This window comes from Culex quinquefasciatus, chromosome 1, assembly GCF_015732765.1.
Source record: "Culex quinquefasciatus strain JHB chromosome 1, VPISU_Cqui_1.0_pri_paternal, whole genome shotgun sequence".
Taxonomy (NCBI): Eukaryota; Metazoa; Arthropoda; class Insecta; order Diptera; family Culicidae; genus Culex; species Culex quinquefasciatus.
The window spans coordinates 13,130,911-13,147,517 of NC_051861.1; the positions used below are offsets into that span (position 1 = coordinate 13,130,911).

General features: G+C 37.7%; 1 protein-coding gene across 2 annotated transcripts in view; it reads right to left on the bottom strand.

Annotated features, from left to right (window-relative positions):
• LOC6046290 (protein phosphatase PP2A 55 kDa regulatory subunit) overlaps positions 1-16,607 on the bottom strand; it is a 96,810-nt gene that overhangs the window by 69,690 nt on the left and 10,513 nt on the right. Inside the window, exons 1-2 of one of the 2 annotated variants that reach the window (XM_038248908.1) lie at positions 12,206-12,723; positions 6,698-7,323 (exon numbers count right to left, since the gene is read on the bottom strand). In XM_038248908.1, the coding sequence (XP_038104836.1) occupies positions 6,698-6,755 (58 nt within the window). In that variant the 5' untranslated portion in view covers positions 6,756-7,323; positions 12,206-12,723. Of the gene's footprint in view, positions 1-6,697; positions 7,324-12,205; positions 12,724-16,607 lie in introns of those variants that run through there. The other variant, XM_038248910.1, reaches the window with a different exon arrangement.

A 16,607-nucleotide genomic window follows, 5' to 3' on the forward strand; every position in this document is an offset into this window, starting at 1 on the left:
ATTTAGTTAAGTTTAGTAAAATTTAGTCAAGTTTAGTTAAATTTAGTTAAATTAAGTTTAATTTGGTTAAATTTAGTAAAATTTAGTTAAATTTAGTAAAATTTAGTTAAGTTTAGTTAAATTTAGTTAAATTAAGTTAAATTAGGTTAAATTTAGTAAAATTAAGCAAAATTTAGTTCAATTTAGTCAAGTTTAGTAAAATTTAGTAAAATTTCGTAAAATTCAGTAAAATTCAGTAAAATTTAGTAAAATTTAGTAAAATTTAGTAAAATTTAGTAAAATTTAGTAAAATTAAGAAAAATCTAGTAAAATTTGGAAAAAATTTAGTAAAATTTGGTAAAATTTGGTAAAATTTAGTAAAATTTAGTAAATAAAATAGTAAAATTTAGTAAAATTTGGTAAAATTTGGTAAAATTTGGTAAAATTTGGTAAAATTTGGTAAAATTTGGTAAAATTTGGTAAAATTTAGTAAAATTTAGTGAAATTTAGCTAAATTAAGTTAAATTTAGTTCAATAGTTCAGTTTAGTTAAATTTTGGTAAATTAAATTAAATTGATTTAAGTTAAGATCAGTTAAAATAATTTTAATTCAGTTAAACTAAGATAAATTCTATTAAATTTAGTAAAATTTGGCTAAATAAGGTTAAATGTTTTTAAATTTTGTTTAATTCAGTTGAATTCAGTAAAATTTAGTTAAATAAAATAAAATTTAGTTAAATTTAGTAACAATAAGTTAAATTCAGCAAAATTTAGTTAATTAAAGTTAAACCAAGTAAATTTAAGTTAAATTAAGTGAAATCTAGTAAAATTTAGTTAAACTTAGTTAATATCAGTTACATTTAGTTTAATTTATTAATATTTAGTTTATTTCAGTTAAATTTAGTTATATTTAGTAAGAATCAGTTAACTTACAATTTAGTAAGAATCAGTTGACTTTAAATTTAGTGAAATTCAGATAAACTAAGTTAAATTTAGATAAATTAAATTAAATTTCACTAAATTAAACTAAATAAAGTTAAATTGGGTTTGCTAAGTAAAGTTGAATATAGTGAATTAAGTTAAATTAAGTTAAACTGAGATATGATTTTAAGATTGACTTTGAATTAAGTTAAATTCAGTTAAACTTATTTATATTTAGATAAATTAAGTTAAATTTCACCAAATTAAATTAAATAAAGTTAAATTGGGTTTGCCTAGTATAGTTAAATATAGTGAATTTAGTTAAATGAAAATATATTCAAATAAATTATGTTGAATTAAGGTAAGATTGAGTTAAATAAAGTTTAATAAACTTAAATAAGCTTAAAAAAAGTAATATACAGTTAAATACAAATAAATAAAGTAAAATTATGTTAAATATTACTAAATTTAGTAAAATTTTGGTAAACTAAGTCAAATAACGTAAATTTAAGTAAAATTAGTTTATATTATGTTGAATAAATTATTTCGGTAACATTTACTTGAATCTAGCTAAATAAAGTTAAATTTATTCTTAATTAGAAAAATTAAAAAGCCAAATTTCACAAAAATTAGTTAAATTTGATTGAAAATGGTTGAATTTAGCGAAATGTAGATGAATTTAGTAAAATTTAGTTTAATCTGTAAAATTAAGTTATATTTTGTTATATTAAGTAAATTTTCGTTAAATTAGGCAAATGTAGTGAAATTCAGTTGAATTTAGTAAAATTAAATAAATATTAAGTGAAATTAAGTAAAATTTAAATTTATTTTAGTTGAATTTAACTAAATTTATTTAAATTAAGTATAATTAAGTTGAATAAAGTTAAATTATGCTTAATTTACCTTTATTTGAGTAAAAATGAGTAAAATTAAGTAAAACTATGTTACGTTTTGTCAATTCGATTTTAATTATGTAAAATTTATTGAAATTTAGTAAAAAAAATTAGTAACAAATAGTTTAATTTATATCAAGTTTGAAAAAAATGTTAAATTTTGTAAAATTAAGTAAAATTGATATCAATTTCGTTATTTGTTTTAATTTAGTTTAATTTTTAATAAGTTTAATTAATTTCCATTTTGTTTAATATAGTTTACTTTAGTTAGAGTTAGTTAAATTTAGAAATTAATGATTAAATTTGTTTTCAATTGCTTTTATTTCAGTTAAATTTAGTTATATTTTGTAAAATTTGTAAAATTTGTAAAATATAGAAATATTTAGTTAATTTTAGTAAAATTTTACTAAATTTAAATAAATTATATTAAATTTAACTTAATTTTACAAAAAATAACTAAATTAAACTACATTTGACTCATTGTAACTAAATTTTACTCATTGTAACTAAATTGAACTTAGTGTAAATAACTGTAATGAAATAAAAAAAAACACGTTTTGCAAAATTAAATGACATTTCATTATAAATTGAAATCAAAATAAATTAAAATCAATTTGACTAAATATGAATCAATTTAACTACGTTTTAATCATTTTAACTAATTTTAAATCAAATAAACTAATTTTAGATCAATTAAACTGAATCTTATTAAGCATAAATCAATTTACTTCTACAAAATTTCACATATATTTTACTAAAATTAACTACATTCAACTGAAATAAAATCTATTGTACAACATTTTAATCATTAATTTCTAAATTTAACTAACTCTAACTAAAGTTAACTAAATTTTAATATATTTCATTTAATGTTAACTAAATATTACTACTAAAATTAACTTAAATCAAATAACTAATGTTAACTTTATTAAACAAAATTGAAAGAAACTAAACTAAATAAAAATGTAACTAAATTAAAAAAAAATAACTAAATTTGAATCAATTGGCTACATAGACATCAAGTTATCAAAATTTAACATAATTTTACTTCATTTAGATAAGTTTAGCCCAATTTAACTTTACTCAACTTAATTTTACTAAATTCAACTTAATTTTACCTAATTTAACTAATTTTAGCCAAATTCAACTAAATTTTACACAAATGAACTAAATTTCGCCAAATTAAAAACTAAATTTAATTTAATTTCACTAAATTTAACTTAATTTCACTAAACTTAACTTCATTTTACTTAATATAACTAAATTTAACTAAGTTTTGCAGATTTTAATAAATTTAACAAAATTTTACTTAATTCAGCAACATTTTACTAAATTTAACCCTTTTTAATTAAATTCAACTAAATTTAGTAGATTTCAGCTATTTGTTTTTTTTTTTCTAAATTTAACTAAATTTTACATATGTAGCAGAATTTAGCTTTAGTTTACTAAATTTTACTACTTTTTACCTAGTTTAACTTACGTGAACTAAATATAACCTAGTTTAATTTTTTATAATTTTTACTTAATTTTACCTAATTAAACTTAATATACTTGTTTCTACTAATTTTTTTCTTTGTTTATTTAAATTTAACTCAATTTAACAAATTCAAACTAAATTTAACTAAATTTACATAAATTTAACTAAATTTTACTGAATTAAACTTATTTCAACTAAACTTAAGTTAATTTAACTTAATATAAGTTAACTTAATTTTATTCACCTTTAATTTAACTAAATTTACCTTAATTTTATTATTATTTTTTAATATAAATCAACTTAACTTCATTTAAACTAGTTTAACTTTTTTTAACTTCAACTACTTATAATTTAGTTAAATTTTGTAATATTAAAAATTGATATAAATTTAGCAAAATTTAAAAAAAAATGTTCGATTGAATATGATATAATTAAATTTATTAAAAATTATCAAAATTTCGTTGAGCTGCTTTAAATTTACTTGAATTAGATTTAGATTTAGTTAAATTGATTTTTAATTTTGTTAAATTTATTCTGATTTAGTTAAATTGATTAAAATATTTATAATTTGTTTGAATTTAGTTATTTCTAGTTAAATTTGTTTAAATTTAATTTAATTATGACATCTTTAGTTTAAATTAATTAAAATAATTTAAAATGATTACCTAAATAAGTTTCAGTTTGTTAATTTTCGTAAATTGTAGTAAGAATTACTCAAAATTGCAAAAGTTAAAGAAATTAACTTAATTTATTTAGTAACATTAATCAGTTAAATTATCAAAATTTTGGTTATTTGTTTAAGTTCAATTAAAATTTAGTTAAGTTTAGTTGAAATTTCTTAACAAATGGTTTCCTGTTTTGATGTTGTAAAAAAACATGATGTTGCTAATTTATATTTTAGTACTTTTGAACTTCTGTAATTTTATTTTTTATTTTTGTTGATTTTTTAATCTATGTTTTTTATATTTTTTATTGCAGTCGAGAATATTAATTTAATAGTTGTTTAGTGTTTTTGTTTAATTGTATATTCGTAGCTGTGATTTTTTGTTTTTTTTTTGTATTTTTGAATCGATGTATTTATATAATTGGGAATTTCTACATCATTAAAAAAATATTTAGTAATGATGGAAACTTTATGTCGTAAAAGAAATACTGAGGGAACGAAACACAGTAAAGAATCGATAAAAAAATGTTGTGGGGGGACATTCAAATAAAAAAAAAAAAAAAATAACATTGAACGAATAATCGAATAATAAAATAAAAGCTACTTTCCTGCAGATGAAGCAGAACAAAACGGGTGCGAGATGTCAATTCTCTCTCGGAAGAAGAAATGGGACAAAATGCGGAACACTCTAGCAAACCAACGCTGGTCAGTTGAGGTTCCCGCTGACGGTACTCATGCCGAAGCGACCTCGGCCGGACCCGGCGGCGCTACGTCCCTGAAGTTGTGAGTGGTTGCATCTGCTGCCTCGAGTTGGTCAGCTCGGTTGCGGTTGATCCGACGGGGAACAATTAGTTGGCCACCGACGGCTGGCGGCGCAGAAAACTGTTTCCCTCCGGCGGCCGTTTGGCTCAGCGCCGACAAACTGCGCTGGATGTCGGGGCAGGCGGACGGGATAAACTGCTGCACGGCCGGGTTGGCGGCGGCCGGTTCGACGGCCTACTCGTACAACATCATGCGCAGCAGCTCGTTCTGCATGATGCTCTGGGTGTGAATCTACAGCTCTTGCGGGGTCGGAATATGCGGCTGGTGTTGCTTTGTGCATCTGGTTCTGGGCCAGGAGTTAGTTGCCTGCTCGATTTCGGGCCACCATGATGACCAGCACCAGTTGGAACGGCGGAACCAATCACTGGAGCACGGTCCGGATTGGGCGGTGCCGCTAACGATCCTCAAAAATCGAGTCAACGTTCTCCAAGTTGACTCCGTTCCGCTGGCCCAACCTCCGGCGGCCATCCACTCCGGCTCCTCCTCGATGACCGTGTCCTGGAGGCGGTAGTAGTGATGGTGATGGTGGAATGAAAATGAAGATAAAAACTTACCTTTAATCTGCCGACCAAAACACAGCAGAACAACATTTTTTTTCTAGCCAACTAAAAAGTTCAAACGAAAAAGTTTGACAGTTCGCGCGTTATGAAAAAAGAGAGAGTGTGCGTTTTGGCATGCACGAAGTTTATTGGTGTGCGTGTGCAAATATAAAATCAACATTTTCGCGGATTGAGTCTTAGATAGAGGGTCTGAACTGGCACTGGGGATGCCCGATTTTCGCCCGCAGCCCCCCTAAAGTTAGAGTGGGAAGAAGCTGTCACATCCAAGTTCACGTGTCCATTTGAGGTAGGCTTTGACTGCGCGCGCTCGCACGATCAACCACAGACAAACGGACCGATCAAGCAAAAACCTGTTTCGTTTCCAAAAGATCAAAAGTCAGATTGAGCGGTTAGTGATTAATTAACTCACCACGAGGTTACGCGCTGTCACAATTTAGAGATAAATGGCAATTATCATCCACGCAGGGCTGTCAAAATGAAACGTTTTATTCACCAACCACAAGAGGTTGGGGTTTTGCATTGTCCAGCCTCTTGAAAATGTGAATCCGGTCTCGTAAAGACGACGACAACGGCGACTCGCGTCGGTTGTAAATTGATTGTGACAACAGACAGGGTTTGCCGTCGAGATCACGACTTTTAAGCATGTCATGGAAGGCCAACGCGCCCGGCCGGGCTACGTCGCTTGATAAATGGCGCAAATCTACGCGCTAAACTGGATCAAACTGATGACGAACCGGTGCGAGCCTCCAGTAGTTGGTCTAATCCGCAAGGTTGTTTACTTTTGGCTGTTTGAACGCAGGGAGGATTGTGCGCCAAGTTGCGCAGTTTGGCAACACTGCTACGCCATAGATAAGTTTGAAAGACGATTTAGTCATTTTGACCAGACATTGGCAACTCTTGAAATAGCTATCTCAATGACCGTCAGCAAGTGCATTCTCTGTACTTGCTGACCTCAACGAGAGCTGTTTACTGAATTATGTCACGTCCGTCGTGTAATCCGACAGAGCAGGGAGCGATTTGCGTAAGCAACGCCGTGTCGCCCTTCAGCTGAATAAAATTTGCGTTTAGAACGCATGAAGGACTGTGTGTGTTCTGCACTGTTTATCGACAAAGGTCGGCCGGGTTAGCGTGTCTTGTTTACACGAAATTTAGGTTAGTTTAATGAGATCTGCTTTCTAAAGCAAAACAAACAGCAGAATAAATCGTCGGTGGACAAAACAGTCTTGAATGTTAGTCTTTGGTCAAATGACAGATTCAAGGCAGTGCTGCCATCGTGCCCCTGTCAAATAAAACTCAAGTGGCGTCGCACTTTAATTTACGACCCACGCGGTACGATGTAGCGAATCTCTCAGTAAATTAACCTATCCCAACGAATTACTCACACTTCATCGAGCTGACCGCTGGCGCTGCTGTAGCCGGTTTATTTGTACCATAAATCATTAATTATGTACACCTCTCCTTGCGACTGCCTTGCGCTTCCGTTGATCGTTACCAGGAAAGAAAAATCACGCGCTAATATTTACAACGGGCAAAACAAAACTGCCAACAAATCGGCAATTTCCACACGACCCGGTAGAACCTCCGGCGAGCGCGATGCGCATCAACAATTCACGGTGGCGACGAATCGTTTACATGCTACAGTGCTGCGCTGCCCTCTCCAGCAGGGAGGTGCAATATGGTAATCCGTGTTCGTGAGCGCAGCGTGCGCCTAGGTTATGTACGTCGGCCGTTGATCGCCGTCGTCGGGTAGGACGATCGTCGCTGGCCTTATTTTAGCAATTTCTCCTCGACCGAACGACGACGACAGCTGCTGCGGTGGCTTGGTCTTGGTCGATGGCCGGTGAATCGATCCGTGCGATGAATGCATGCGTTGCGCCGTTCAATTGGAAACACTGTCACAGACACGGTACGACGACCGGTTTACGGGGTGATCCGGACGTTTGGAGGTTAGGCGCGCCGGATCAGGAACTGACGGCGGCGACAGCGGGTTCGACACCACACGTTGACCCTGGAGGACGAGAGGCGAGAGAAGGAGTCGGGTTAGTGAATGTGTTCAAATAAGTTATCAATTTCTCGTTGAATCACCCCCCGTTTTCATCAACCTAGCTATCCCGAATTTTGCCAGTTTTGCTGACCTTTGAGAACTGTCAGTCAAGGCAGTTCAAGGTTAATAAACCATCAGCATCTGTCAAAAACATTATTTCAATGAAAATTTCATAGCATCACGGTGTCGTGACAGCGATTCTCGTTCCAGACTTTAAAAAATGCGACCACGCCCTTTCGATTAAGGCAAACGATCGCACCGATTAGCATCTAACCTTATTTCATCAGAGAAAACGCGCGTCTAAATTGCGCGATGTAATAAATGAGCAATCTTGTTGCTCGCGGTACTTAAAATGCCACACGCTTCACGAATAATGCGACTTGATAAATGATGCCAGCTTCTCACATCAGATGCTGAACAAACAAAAATCAGATCCCATCCAGGAACGGTTCACCCCTCCCCGATAACTCCCCTTTCGCGTCAATCAGAGCCTACTTAGCTAAACGCGCCGCGATCCCATCTGCAATTAATCAGAGCAAGTGATGCAATCTGTGCTAACGGACGTCATCGCGATCTGCTGCAAAACGAAATCGGTCCCTTGAACTTGTCAAATGTGAAATGGTTGCCAGATTTGCAGAATGTTAAGCATGAAAACTTATTTAAATTTTGATTTCGAGTTGTTCCAAAAATAATCAATCTGTCATTTCAACATTGATAAACAAAAGGTTATCCAAAAACACGCCATAAATCATCGTCCCCGAAACGCGTAAACTGCACCAAAGCGCCTACTACGACGAAACTCGTAACGATGATGGAACGAGTCCGTGAAGCCAAACCCAGGCAGCAGACCTCGATCGTCATCGCAGGTAGATTCGAAGAAACCGATAAGAACGCTCACCCGTCCTGCCTACTGTGGGAACCATGACGTGAATCGTGTGATTCCGAGTTCACGCTACAGCAGCAGCACTGTCAATCGCACTCCAAATGGAATACTAATTGGCGCGCAAAATGCACGCATGCACTTCGTTCTGTCACGACGGCCTGTCACCTGTTGATGGTCGCATTGACAGCGGGTGGTCAACACCATCTTGGTCCATTAGGCTTGGAACGGAACCGCGTAGTTACCGCGACTAGTAGTTGCTAATTGCCGGGTTTTCGCGCTCCTAAGTGCGTATCACTTAGTGCGAAGGTTATCGCGATAATTAATCTCTGATATTTTTTTCGCAGCAGCGCGGCATGTTGTTACTCAGCTGATGCTGAGTGGTAGACGTGAAGACGGCAACACTGTCAGTTTTTGGAATCTGACAGTTCTTCGAATTTGAATCAGTCTTGAATATTAATCTATGAAGACCGTGTTGCCAGAGAAAATTAAGTTATGATCAACAAAACAAACAACTTCATAAACAAGGTCTTCATAAAACCCGTTTCGACTGATAAACAATCCATGCGGACGCGTCTGTATCCTATAAACAAAGCAAATATGTTTATCTTCTACGTTAGCAACACCCACACGAGATGTTTTGCTTTTTCCAGGGGGTAGCGAAGAAGCCGCCATCTTGGAAGTTCAGAAAACAAACACTCAGAATCAGTATTATTCATATTATTTTGGTAACACGAAGTGTGTTATCCTGGTTAAACTCAAATGTCCCATGCAATTGTGTAAAACCAAACTGAAAAATGTGTAATGCCGATTCACAGTGTACGGGCGCACTGTTTGATCGACCAAAAGAAAAAAGCAAAAAAGGTAAACAGAAAAATCACTTTTTCGATATGAATTTTCAGCCAATATTGGGATGGAATCTCCAAGGATATGATAGAATTTGCCATCAGCAACACAATTCACGTGTTTTTTCAGGTATTTATCGTTTGAATTGCGGGAAAATTGAAAATCAAAAACCCAAACAATGGTTTGTTATGGGCTACCATTTGACAGCTAGTGCTTTTGTTGTGGGCTCTCATTTGACAACCGTGCTAATGTCGACTGTTGTCAGTTTGCTTTGGTCGGAAAAGGGTTGCCATCCCCCCGGCTTTTTCGTAGTCCTACTTGTTAACAGCCAAATAAAGAAGCATATCGCGCTGGAATTTTCCACAAATCCATACGTGTGGCCCCTGTCCGTAAAGAATCTCGGCTCGCACTTGAGTCATGCACCGTTTTGAGTATAATCGCGCGAGCACTTAACCTCCACCGCCTACTTAGCGGGCTGTCTCTAATGGTTTACCATAATTGATCATTTATTTGTGTGCCTTTTCTGCCATCCATAGCGGGATGGACGGTGTTTTTTTCGCTCTTCACTTGTCCGCGAGATTTCTAGTGGTTTGCCAAATTTAACACATTGTTGTGACACGCCACAAAGGCGTAATTGGGTACTAAAGCCCTATGCCAATTTTTATGTACAACGGTAAAAAAACACGATTAAAAACCATTTCTGATCACTTTTTTTCATTTAAATGCAAATTTTTTTTTTTGACAAGACAACATTTTTTCGATGGATCAACTATGGTCCCCTTGGAACGAGCTGTCAAGTAGGAGCTTTTCTGTCAAGAAGGACCGCGAGGATAATTTGTCAAAATTGATTTAAAAATCCATTTTAAGCTCTTTATGGTCGTACAAAGGGTCATTGTACTCAGAAAAATAAGCTTTATCGCTGTGAACAATAATATCAGCAATCTAAGCTTCATTTTAGGACCCAATTGCACATTTACTGGACAAATTTAGTCTTTTGTTGATATTAAAATTAACTAGTACATGCGTCTCAGATTTTGTACTGATTTTTGAAGTTGAAGTTTGATGTCTTGACTCATGAAAGCGTGTGACTTATCATGTTTTTATATAGTCTTAAATTTTAGTCTATGGAAGCCTGACATTTTGATTATAAGTGCAGTGTCAGCTTATTTTTGTTTAGATTAGATTATCATACCAACTTTTAGAATTTTAGAAGGCTTCGATGATTTTCTTCCTAGCCAAATCAGGGAATTGAATAAAATCCTTAATTGAAAAAAATATGGCGTGACCTTCCCCCTCGCCCACGCAACATCAATGCAATATCCGCGAGAGGTTAACCAAGTTTGTTAGAAAGCTTTCAAAGAGTTAGGCCCCAGGTTCGATTCGAACCCCATCCACCAGTCGATGAAAAAAAAGGTCAGATTTTAATCGCGCACCCTCGTCTCCTTGGCTGCGTGTCACCCTGCCCGGTCCATAAATGGGCACCCGTGTCGGGAAGGTCCTCGGCGCTGACCCATTCTTGAACCGCCGCGGCCTAAACACGTACGTACCGTGTGCTGTCGGTGCCCATGGTCAGAGGGGCTCGAAAAAGAATGCATGCTCTTTGTTGTTGTTCACGGATTGCCCTCCGTTGCGTTGGAATCTTGTGAAGCACAGATATGAAGATATGCATTTTGTGAAAATTAAAGGAGTTGTGTGTTATAAAGTTTGTTACTTTGTTTTGAAATTGAATGCTGAAATCATTACGACAAGAGGGGGTGAGATTGGGTCATACAAAAATGCAGAAATTTGTATGACCCAATCTCACCCTCCAGACCCAATGTCACCCATGATTACGGTAATGGAGCATTTCCATTCGAGCAGTTTTTGCTTTTTTCTACAATGTATTTCTTATGGAGCGAACTGTCAAAAACTGCTCGACTGCGGGTGCTCCATTGTCATTGTTGTGAGTGAACAGGGTCAACACTTTCCAAAGGAAAAGTATTGTATTTTGCAAGCAGTAACATAACCAAACTATTCGGCACCCTCAGTTAACGTCAAATCAGTACAAATTTTTGCCGGATCTCTCCCGGAAGAGATCTGGCAGCAATCCGGTGCGGAAAAAGGAAAACTCTCTGCAAACAACATGTCAAACGCGTGTAGATGAGCTGTGGTGAATTCAAATTTGCCTAGGTGAATGTCAAATAATTCAAATTGACCGCTAAATTGATGATTGTTGAATTTTAAATGAGTTTTACGTCTTTTTATCTATCTATGTTAATAGGTCAGACAAAAACAAAAAAAAAACAATCTTAAAATTTTTAAAAAATATTTTCAAGTTTATAAAAAAATAAAAAGAAGACGACAAAAACACATGATTTAACCAAAATTTCCCCTCTGTTTATCTACGTTTTAAATTCCTGCGGAGGTGGAGAACGCCTCGCGCACGCTGAAGAATGGCTGGCGAGATCGGCAAGAAAGCAAAAAAAAACACGTTTTAATCGGATTTTGTTTCGCGCCGCAGTCTACGGACGGGGGTCCAGAAATGGGGCAAAAGGAGGGGTTACCACGTGACCACTGAGGAGGCGAGCACCAATTGATCATCGTGCGTCGTCGTGACGCGCCAGGTCAAGTGCGGCCGATCGACTGGCGATGGCGCTGCTGCTGACCAAGCTTGACAGCTGACGGGTGTTGTTTGGGGGAGGTCAACCGGGTAGGAATGGTGCATTCTAATTTTTTTTTGTCGTGGAATTGAAGGATTGTTTTTGCTTATTTCTTATGTTCACCAACGAACATCAACTATGTCAAATTCTAAATTGCCGTGCACGATTTTTGATCATTCGAACTGACCGTTATAATTTTGATTGATGAATTTCAAAAGATATTACGTCTATTTGAAGTTTTAAACTGTTTTTATCTCACATTTGTCTCAAAGCTGCATAGCTCTTAAATTTGCACACGATTTCAACTCATTTTCTATTGACTTCACCTTTCTCTTCTCGTAATGTCTGGAAGTTGTTTCTTCTCATACATGTCCCTTTCAAGATTGTTCCATTACACTTAATTTAATGAAAAGAGAGTCACTTTGTAGCGACGTTGAGGTTAACCGCCAAGTCCTTAACCTACTTCTAGGTTCGAGCTTACCTTTCTTCATACGGAACGAACACAAGGCAAAAGGTGTGAGCGCGCGCGAACAGAAATAATCCCGCGGGTATTCCGACGACTTAATAGCTTCGTCTGCACTTTCTCGAAACTTTGTCTCGTGTTTTGCACAGTAAATCTAACCGCAGTAGTAGCACTTTTCTCTGCTCGGTCCAGTAGGCGGTGACCGACTTTTTACTTCTTCAGGGACTCGAGGTCAGATGGCGCCCCCGGGTCGTCCCAGCGGCAGGGGGATGTTCGTAATTACAAAATTGCACTAAAACAAATTGCTATTATCACATACATTTCTTGCCAGCACCCTCACTATATCTCATATGGGAACGCTCTCTCCCCCGACGATGATGATGAGTTATTAAATATACACTCTCGAACTCTTCCTCTCGCAATGCAATGAGCTTCACGTACTCGACGGCACTGCTGCTGTTGCTTCAATGATTATGATGTGGAAATGGCACAAGTGACACAAGTGCAAACTGCCTGTACCAGACCAGACCTGATAAGTCTAAATATTGAGTCAACAAAAAGTGTCGCCTCTCTTCTCGTGTTTTTCACCGGCACTGCCAGCTTTGTGCAACGGTACGGCAAACGAGATTTGGCACCACTTCCGTTCGTATGTGGCACGAAACCTCGACAGGACACTTATGAAATTTAATTTAAAATAAATATAATTAACACTATCCTTCCGAAAAAAAAGCACCACCTTCAACAGACGAAGCAGGACATGGACCTTTCTGGAGAGTAATTTATCGCGTCAGCTGATAAAGCTGATCGCTACTGCCACTTAGGAGAATGACACTATTGTTTCGCCAAAATGGCAATGCTTCGTGCTGTTTACATAAGCATATCACCAAATCTCGCCGGCTAATCCAGCCCGTAATCCTATTTGCAGCTCCTACGAAACCGTATAATCCGTCAACGTCGCCCCCCCCCCGCTCGGCTGTCACTCTTCCTTGCAATTACACCGTTAGTCACGCGCTTGAAACGGCGAGAACGCAAATTATTAATAGAACATCCCGCACTCACACACTCTGTTGTTCCACATTCACCTTAAACGCACACCCAACCAAAAATTTCGGTCGCCCATCAATCAAAGGCGGCCGTTTAACGAAATTTGACACTTGCGAAAGTCGTCGTCCGCTCGCTCCCGCCTCCACGTGACGCCACCGCTCGCTCGCCAAAATTTCGCACGTAAACAAGGAAATTAAAACCGACCGTGCTGCTTCCGCTCCGACCGACCGGAATAATAGCAATGCGCGATGCTGCGGCCCCAGGGAAGATGTTTTGCGTAAAGGCGCGCGTTCCGACGTGACCATGCTGACTGGCGGCGGCGGTGGCGGTCACTCACGAGACAGAGAGAGAGTGTGGTTGGAGAGCGAGTGAGCGCTCTCGCGCTTATTTACCGAAGCGTGATGCGATTTTTGCGTATGTAAAAACAGAACCGTCACCAGATGATTTTCCTGGGTTGGTGGAGCAGCATGGTCATTGACAGTGGAGGTGGGAATGTTGTTGATGTTGATCCATCAAAGAATTTGTTGAAGATTTTTTACTTCTCATGTTCCCTTAAATGTCTTATTAATACTTTATCACTTTTGAGTTGCTGATTTCATCTGGTTCTAAAGTATATTGAATCTTGAAAAAGAGGTACAAAAACTAAGTACAGTGCCTTCTAATATTTAATAAAAAGGTTGTCATTTCAAGAGATTCGTGTAAAGTTCTTTGTCTGCGCTTTTTCATATAAACAAAACAAAATTGGGGGCACTCAGTCGCCAGCCAGCGACAAGTTAAGACGTGTTTTGCTCGTGTTGTCATCTCGCGTGCTTGGAAGTTTTTGACAGATGGAGGTGGAGGAATCCTCCGAGGAGCGGAAAGCGGAAGAAGTCCAGCGAGGTCACTGGAATCGGCATCGAAGGAGAAAAAGTTGAAAAGACCCTGCTCAACAACAACAAGTTCAGCCCGCTAGCGGATAACAAAAACAACAACAATGCCAGCCCAGCAGGAGGAGGGGACGCCCCGGCGGTTCCACCACCCGGCCAGTCGGCAGGTAAACAAAAGCAACCACCTTTGGTGGCGAAGAACACCACGGATTTTTACAAGCTCGTGGCGATAGTGGAAAGTTATAAATTAGGTTTCAAACCGATTTACAAACTAACCCGATTTGGAACCAAGGTGACCTGCTTCTCTGTCAAAGATTTTGACAAGTTGCAAGAGCTACTCAAGAAGAAGAAAGTGGAATTCTACACCCACGATCGGCGGAGCGAACGAAATCATCGGGTGGTTCTTCGTGGTTTTCCTGATGAACTGAAACCGGACGAGGTCAAGTATCTTCTGAAGAGGGATCTCAAGCTGGACGCGCTGGAGGTGCATATCATCAAGCGGAAGGAAAAGTCCACCGTGAACGAAACTCCGTACATTGTGGTCTTCCCCAAGGGATACACCAATCTGAAGAAGCTCTCTGCAATGAAAGTTGTGGCAAGCACTATCATCCGGTGGGAGGCCTACCGGAACAAGCGGCCGAACGTGACCCAGTGCAGGAACTGCTTGCAGCTGGGTCATGGAACCAGGAACTGTCACCTGAAAGGCAGGTGCAACAACTGTGGGGGTCCCCACAGTACGGACGAGTGCAAAGTCCAAGAAGCCGAGCCGAAGCGGTGTGCCAACTGCTCTGGAGCCCACGAAGCCCTAAGCGTGCGGACTTCATCCGGAGGCGCCAGCAGGCGTCGAAACCAAAACCGCCGGTAAGGAAGGCGGAGAAGCAGAGTCCAGCAGTTCCGGCGTTCACGCCGGCGGGGTTCCCTCCGTTGCCGGGTGCAGTCCCGGACGGAAAATCGAAGGATCGCCCTCGCCCCGCAGGAAGAAGCCAAGGAAGCAGTGGCTCCCGAGACGGTGGAGCCACGAAAGAGGAAGCCGGGGAGGTGCTTTACAGTTCGGCTGAGCTGTGGGGGATTTTCTCCGAGTACATCGGCAGGTTCAAGACCTGCAAGACCCGCTTGGACCAAGTAACCCTGGTCAGTTACATGATCTCCAAGTATGGAGTTTAAGGAGTGATTTTTTTTTTTTTTGTTATATATTAGTTATTTAACGATCCTCGGTCCCAACCTGGTCACAGCACCTAAAAGGACCTAATAAAAATAAGTTAAGAAAAAAAAAACAAAATTGGGAATTATTGGAAGTAAAATCTTGATCATAAAATAGAAATTCATGCACGTGAATTTGACCACGGTTTATGATCATTGAATACCCAACCTAGGCACGTGGTACCATGTTTAGAGTTTTCTTTTGAATGATGTTGTGATATGTAAGTAATGTAAACAAACAAAACCTCAGTATAATTACTACCACAGTGTGAAGACGCAAACGTTAACAAACCGTAGCATCTGTTTTTGATGTTGATTGCTTGTTGTGTGGTTTGCTGCACATCTGGAGTTTTGTTTTTATTATGGTACTTATGGCAGCACTGTTGAAGTTTGACAGATTGCATGACTCTTCTTAACAATGTAGTTCGGCAAAGAAAACTGCACAAGCGAGATGCTGCTATTGATTCCCTGTCAGCCATCCATCATCATCGTCACCGGCGGCGCTATCAATGCCGGTTCAAATGATTTCCAACAGATCGAATTCGCAGAGCTGGCTTATTTTTTTTCTGTTTTGTAATGCTCCACGTTTCACTATAGAGTCATATGCGTTGCGAACCATAAAAAAAAAAAAACAAACCATTGACTTGGTTTAAAGATAATTTAGAATAACTTTGGATAACTGGCAACACTGGATCTCATACAAAAAATATCGAAAATTTTCAGATTAACGTAAATCTTTTGAAAAAAAAAATCTGAATCTCACTCAATGCTGGAAACGAAATTCAAGCAAAAGTGCCTGTCTTCAACGTGCGTCCCGGCGACGCCGCACAGCCAACGAGTAGACACGTTGCAGTCAACGACGTCGTTGAATGCGAATTGAAGCGTAACAAGAGAAGGACAACCGCAAAACCATTGTGGAACGACGGCGACGCCACCACACCGCCGTCCTGTATCGAGCACGTGATTTTAGCAGTCAACTTTCAAAAGGTCTAAATTTCAGCGAGTGAAATGAACAGTAACTGATGGTGCGTATCCTAGGTTACGCCATTTCGAAAAGTTACTTTAGATTTTTTGCGTTGCTCCCTTCAGCAAACAAACATCACGGAATATGTAGACGAGGGAGCGGGGGATTGAACCTCTGTCATCGGATTAGCAACTTCATGCCACATGACTTGTGGTTTTTTCCCTGACAGAAGAAGTTTGTTGTAAAGATAGCCAAACAGTGTGAAACGATGTTGATTAGAAGCTATTTGTGAAGTTCCACTTGTCAGTTTGCCTACGTGTAGCCGTTATGGTATAAAAATTGGCCC